The 7,260-nt window shown below is 40.7% G+C and overlaps 1 protein-coding gene across 2 annotated transcripts; it reads left to right on the plus strand.

Moving 5' to 3' along the window:
• Nucleotides 1–2,658: 2,658 nt before the first annotated feature.
• On the plus strand, nucleotides 2,659–6,966 carry LOC115153400 (arginine vasopressin-induced protein 1). 2 transcript variants are annotated; one of them, XM_029698814.1, is made up of 4 exons: nucleotides 2,659–2,763; nucleotides 4,282–4,449; nucleotides 4,645–4,853; nucleotides 5,278–6,966. In XM_029698814.1, exons 2-4 carry the CDS (start codon nucleotides 4,333–4,335, stop codon nucleotides 5,537–5,539), a joined length of 588 nt encoding a protein of 195 aa, XP_029554674.1. In that variant the 5' UTR covers nucleotides 2,659–2,763; nucleotides 4,282–4,332; the 3' UTR covers nucleotides 5,540–6,966. The 2 variants fall into 2 exon arrangements, with proteins under 2 accessions (XP_029554674.1, XP_029554673.1); XM_029698813.1 differs by lacking the exon at nucleotides 2,659–2,763 and adding an exon at nucleotides 2,770–3,671.
• The last annotated feature ends 294 nt before the right edge of the window (nucleotides 6,967–7,260 follow it).

Raw genomic sequence — 7,260 nt, forward strand, 5'->3', positions numbered from 1 at the left:
AACCAAAAGGTTACCTTGACTTGGAAGAGTTCCAGTGTTGGATAGGCATAGCCAGCTAGCTAACATACGGTAGCATCCCTCTCTGTTTGAACCAGGTGTGTGAGTAAGCTAAACATGCTGCATTCACTAGCTAAGTGAAAGTGAAAGAAATACAACAAAATATAGCTAGCTCTCTCTCTCTCTCTCTCTCTCGCTTCTCCTTAATTTTTAAAGAAATGCATTTGTTCAAAATTGTTAAACTATTGGCTTTCTCTCTCTTTGAGTCAACTACTCACCACATGTTATGCACTACAGTGTTATCTAGCTGTAGCTTATGCTTTTAGTACTAGATTCATTCTCTGATCCTTTGATTGGGTGCATAACATGCTGCAAGAGCTCTGATAGGTTGGAGGATGTCTTCCGGAAGTTGTCATAATTACTGGAGAAGTCTATGGAAGGGGGTGAGAACCATGATCCTCCTAGTTTTTGTATTGAAGTCAATATACCCATAGGAGGATGGATCTAGCTGTCCTCATGTTACACCATGGTGCTACCCTAAAGAGTGCTGTTGAGGCTACCTTCATTGCAAAACAGTGTGTTTTAATCAATTATTTGTTGACATGAATTTATTTAGTATAGTTTTATCTACAAAGGATAACTTTTTTAATGTTACAATATTAGATTTTTTGTGAAATTCACTGAGGAGGATAATTCTCCCCTTCCTCCTCTGAGGAGGCTCCACTGATACAGAGATGTTATGTCTATCCAAGTCTATGGTCCATGCCCATCACCTTATGTATTACTGCCCCCCAGTGACAAGAAGTGACATCCGCAACAACAAAAACTATTGGCACAAATGACTCCTTGCCTCCCATGGAAAGGCTACTTTCTGTCCCTAAAACTAAAACTGAAACTAAAATTATATAAAAACGAGATACAAATGTTTTTATCAACCTGAAACTAAAAGGAAAAATTAAAACGAAACTAGTAAATCAAGTCTGAAAATGAACTGAAACTAAACTCAATTTCAAATAAAAATCTAAAAAGTAATAGAAATAAACAATAATAACCTTGGTTGTCAGGATGTTTTAATCTTTAGCAGTAATTTATTATTTATCTGGAAAAGGACTGTCAGTTTCTGAAAGAAAAAACAATGGTAAAATATGGACCTGTCAGCAGTGAATTCAACAATGTTTTGCATCAACTTTTCCACCAATCTAAATAAGGGGGACTGCCTGCGAATTCTGAAATAATTGTCTAAGGCAGACTGGAAAAAAATGCAATTGCAGTACTTACAGTAGCTTACTAAAGCCTACTTCAATGTAAAATATTGTTAAATTCGACTGAATACCGGTATTATAAACTGCACTGCCTATGATTTAAAAAAAACTTGAAATACATATAGCCTATCTATTTACTAGGCTACTAGGTCCAAATAAATGAGATATGAGCATGATCATTTGTTGTATGGCTCCTTTGGGACATTTCTTCTGCAATTGTTATGAAAATAAAATACATAGGAAAAGATTTCTGTCAAATAAATTTTAGATTCTAAAAATAAAACGCTATTCTCACTAATGGCAAATGGCTGAATTCTTGTTAATATGTTTTCCTGTTTTTTATGAATATGCTTTCATCATATCCCCCATTTTCACACAAAAAAATACTTGCCAGCTTGCAATACAATAGTTCAACCACTAGCAGATGTGTGTACACATGGTCTATAGTTTGCGGGGAGGTGAAAACTTTTGTGTGAAAGCTGAAAGCTGGCGCACGCACATTTTGGGGTATATTTTGTACATACTTACGGTTTATAAAGGCCCCTGGCTGGTTCTCAAATCAACTCCAGCAGTAGATGACTTCCTATAGAGGAAACTCATCCTTCTAAAATGATCTGATCCCCCCCACCCCTCCACACACCCGCACAGTTAGCCTATTATACATTACGCTAGTCTTCAAAGAAATTATGGAACATGTGACTTTCCATCCGGTCCAGTCTGATCATTGTAGATATGATATATGATCAGGTCAGGTCAATGGCTGGGGGGCATGGAAGCTAAAAGCCATGCAGTGATCAATAGTCTACCATCAGTGACTGAGTGCATTGACTTCAGGGCGAAACACACATAATGGCAACCTAGTGATGGGTTCACGTGGGTCTTGTTACCAATAAGATCAGCTCTGAAAATGACGAATTAGTGGAAAAAATATCAGACTTGGGCTGCCTGTGTAAACCTAGCCTTTATTGTTAGCATGATGTCAAGTCCCATCTAGATGATGCACAGTTATACCTTCATGTCATGAGTAGATTCAACTCTTGCAACCCCCTGTGACTTGTAAGGCACCCCCCCACACACACACACACACACACACACACACAGTCTGGGAGAGACTTTTTGTCGCTCCTATAATCATGCATCGTCTCATAACCGATACCTCAGTGTTTCACACAGCCTCGTGCCAGGAGCATTGACGTCAATGGATTAACGACGCGGCCAAGGGGCGGGGCTTCACACCTCGCCCCGCCTACAAACCTTCTGATTGCTCGAGAAAACATTCCAGTGACCCTATAAAGTGGGATTAATTACCATATCCGCTCTCATTGGTGTATAGACCCCAAACTACTACTCAACATCAATGACGAGTGGACAGAGCAAAATATAAGGCAAAGGTATTTTATTAGCAATATTGACAAAATAAACCGTAGCATAGCACAAAAGGATTTAGGGAAATTGCTCTTGGGAAAAGCATAAGAACGAAAGTCGCTATCATCTTGGCCGCCGGGTAAGAACATGTTTAGGATAGTCTTTTATTCGGCTTTCATGAGACTTGACCTATATTGTGTAGAGTACTAATATTCTAAGTAATTTGTTTGGATCTGAAATGTACCGTAGCTCTGTCCTTGTACCTTTACAGAAAATAAGTCCAAATATGTTTCTTTTGACGCAGACTACTAAAATAAAAATAGTTCTTGTCAGATCTTATTGCATCACTGGATAGGTTCATTTACTTTGAATGTCACATCTTCATGCCAACGAAACGTGCGTGCGTCTGCTTTGCCTAAACAGACAGTTCCATGGGGTAAACATGGTAATAAACGATAACTGACACATTTCAAATGTATGGGGTTATGTCGACATGTAATACCCCCAGTCTTAGGTTTATGTACTCTTGTTTGTATATTTCTGTTTTTGTATTTGCTTTTTTGTTCATTGAAGGTTTACCCCATGGATATTCAATCTGAAAGACGTCTGCCTAAAAAAAGACTATACAAGCCAGAATGTTCAATATAATTATATTTACACTAACTTTACAGGTTGATTGTCCTTTTGATGGTAGGAGGTGCAGATAAGTGTTTACCCGACTCTTTGCAGCGCCAGTAGGTTCAGTCCCTTTTTTTTCTCCTAACACATTGTAGTGGACTGAAGCATGTTCCCTAATAATCAACTGGAAGTGTTTGTGAAATTTGCCAGCTGATTGAGTGGGACAACATTCTGTCTGGTTTGGTTAGGCTCGCCCATATTGTGCAAGTGTTTGTCATGTGTTAAAAGGTCGGGTTGATAAAGCTTCCCTGTGCATATTTTGTCTCAGATTACCTCCAACAAAGTGGCAAAATCGTTTGAGAACTTTACATATATTGAAATTAAGTTTGTTCAACATTCTGCCTTGTAATGGGACTGTTCAGGAATGCTGTAAGTACTTCACTCTCGGATTTTAAGAGGCTAGCGTCCACCCAGCTGCTGTGACGCACATAGGATTGAATGATGTGCATGGCCTATGTGCATTTGCTACATTCTTTATCTCAATTTTTAATGCAATTATTTAAGTTAAAGGCATTTCAATTACATTATTGATTTGAGTCATCTTTGGTGCATAATATTTTTGTGGCTTTCTGAGTGAGAGAACTTAATATTGGGCAATGTATTGTGCATGCATTCCAAGTGGAATTCTAGTGTGACTGTTGGAGCAGAGCCCTTATTTCCTCCAATACAGTTGATCTAGTGACACAGCCAGGTAACTACTCTGCTAATACCATTACAGTTCCTCATGTGACCAAGCAGACTTAGTTACTAGGTGGACTGGTTCTTACCAGAGTTACTGTATAGCTAGATTGACTCTTACCATCTGCAGTGTAATGGGCTTTCATGCAGGACAGATTAAGTTCCTCTCTCTGCTCCTTCAAGCAGGATTAAATAATCAAGGAACGGTAGAGACTGGCAGGAGCTTGCCTTGCATCCTACAGTGTGCCCTCACACAGGGTTCTAGCGTTTAACCCTAACCTTTCCTATCCTCCAATGGAAGGCCCATCTCGCGGCATCGCCTACCGCTCTTGCAGCCTCTCGCTTGGGGAGGATGGATGCAGAGGCAGCCTCTCCGTCTCTCTCCTCCACGGTGGCAGGGCCCTCCACACTGTGGCGTCTCGCTGAGCGGAGGAGTAGGAAGGCTGGCTCAGGGAACATCTTTGGCGGGGTAAGTTTGGAATTATTTAGGAAGTGAATATTCAGTCAGCAGATTCAGAGGTATAGGTTAGGCATAGTGATTAACAAATGTCAAGGGTTTGGATTAATGGGGTGAGGTTAGGGTAAGGAACAACGATTGGGAATCATTAAAAATCTGCTGGCTGTATAAAGGTCGTTAATGTAACCCCCCCCCCCCCCCCCCAAGGTGAACCTGCGTCAGCTGCAGAGGCTGTTCACGGCAGCTGGGGACCAGGATGCAGAGCAGAGGGCCGAGCTGGTGTGGGGCCACGGGGACGAGGCTGAGCTGGCCCAGGCCCTGATAGGACTGAGGGCGAGGGGCCGACGGAGAGAACTGAGGGTGGAGGGGCGAGACACACTGGGTTCGCGCTGGCTCCAGGCGTTTAATCATCTGAGGTGGGTTGGCATTATGTAATATGCCGTTATGATTTACAAAAATAATAATTTGATAAATCTATAATAATCATGAATATTTACACACACTGGAAAGTTGAGGGGAGAGACACTAGGACCATGCTGATTATGGGCATTCATCATCTGAGCTGAGGTGGGTGACTGACACACACACACACCGAATGCTCTCAATGCCTTCCCATTCTCCACACTCATTTACATACACCACACACACAATCGCATGCACACACACCATGCAATCACAATCAATAGATTAAAATGTCTCACACACACACAATCAGAGATTAAAATGTCTGATTTGAATCCTTCATAACATTCAAGTTTTTACAAGTCCTCACAGAGCACAATAACACCCTGAACTTTGTGGCTTTTAAAATGTTTTGACAAAGTTGGCTTGTTTCTACAGGATTGGTAAGAGTTCAGAGAGTAGCCAGCAGAGCAAAGAGCAGTCATCAGACAGCAAGACGGAGGCAAGAGCAAAACACAGCTGCCCAGACACACAGCCACTGACTCCTAAGGGACCCAGAGGCGCTACAGTAGTCAGAGAGGACTTAACTGAGGGCCAAGGGCCTGCAGGGGCCTCTGAGAGACCAGCCAGACCAGGAGCTTTACTGAAGAAAGGAGGGGAGAGCGACCCGGAGAGGTACCTCCACCGCATCCTCCACTGACGGACACACAGAGGACTAGGATGACTTTGTTGCCCCTAGATGCTGATCTTGGATCAGTTTTTCCCTTCCCCCGCTAATCATTAATGTGTGTATTAGGTGATGGTAAACTGATCCTAGATCTGTGGTTGGGGACAACGTCTACGTGGAGTACTGACCAACCCTAGTTCAGAGAGGGACAGAGTCAAATATGCTGTATATTTTTACCTCTGTCCAACCAAGATAAGATGAGTGAAGAACAAACTGGATCTACAAGATGGGGAACACTGATACGATATTCTTACATTTCATTCTCTCTCAGGAACTGGCTTATCTGTTCTTCTGTTTGTCTTGTGTCTCTTTTGAGCATCACGTATTAAACCTTGGATTCATACAAAGGATTAAGGAAAGTGGTTTCGACTGTGGGATATAGCAGAGCACTTCAGGAGAGCTCAATTCCACCTGGACTTGTTTTTGAATTATGTATTTTGGTCATTTGATTCTCCAAATTAGACAAATGTGCCAAGGTGACATCCACAAAAAGAATGTAAGGAAAATGAGCTGATGTCAACTGGAAAGGAGATATTTTGAAGAAGTCAACATTTCAACCAGGGGTGTGAAACTCATTCCATACAGGGCTAAGTGTCTGCTGGTATTGTTATTTCCTTTTCAATGTGTAGAAACAGCAGGGGTTCAAACTTAGAACCCAGTTCCTACATTTGAATATAGAAATTGATTTTATCAAACAAAACTATGCTACATTTTCTCTCTCTCTCTCAGGATGACAAACCAGAGCAAGATTACTGAATGTAAGTACATTATTTACCTTCAGAGGTGAATGTATCAAACCAAGAGCTGTGATGAAAGTTTGATGTTACTTACGTCATTCTAGTCACATTAGCGCACGTTAGCAACAACTGTCCCGGTATCGGGACACCGATCCCATAGAGGTTAAAGGGCCAGATGCACAATTAAAGGGGAATTACACTTAAATCAATTTGTTAGATTCCTTCCAGACCAAAAATGAATTGTATTCTGATGTGATTTGAGCATTGACATGGACTCAGAACATCCAATTTCGTTGTTTCTCTAAAACAATTTGTAATTTCGAGTGAAATTCAAAACAGGAAAAATAAAACTGAACATAATTTGGGGGGGGGGAATCTGTTATAGGACCCCCACCCCTTAGTAGTTTATTAACCATTATTTTACCAGGTATATTGACAGGACATTGCACTACTTTCTCTTGTACACTAAGGACCCGAGGAAGAGTTTCAGGGGAGAGGAGAAGAATGTTCCTATTTGAAAGCTAGATAAAAATGAGTAGCTTGTAATTTTTTTTATTTTTTTTTAATGTCTCATGCTAGAAAAGTTTGGCAATAACTAGGGTAAAACTATGGGCCCTAGATATAGCCTATAACTAGGACACATTTTCTTGGTCAGGTGACAGGGAAAAACTCATGGCCCAACTCATACCTGGTCAATGTACAAGGAAAGAGAAACTTGAAAAAAAGTGTATCACCTCAATATGTTAATGTTGCCTTAACTTTAATTTAACACTACAGTATATTGTCTTCCACACATACGGTAATGGAACTTGACATACATTAGATTTTTTATATATCTACAGTTGAAGTTTCCATACACTTTAGCCAAATACATTTAAACTCGGTTTTTCACAATTCCTGACATTTAATCCTAATAAACATTCCCTGTCTTAGGTCAGTTAGGATCACCACTTTATT

This window comes from Salmo trutta, chromosome 18 (assembly GCF_901001165.1).
Source record: "Salmo trutta chromosome 18, fSalTru1.1, whole genome shotgun sequence".
NCBI lineage: Eukaryota > Metazoa > Chordata > Actinopteri > Salmoniformes > Salmonidae > Salmo > Salmo trutta.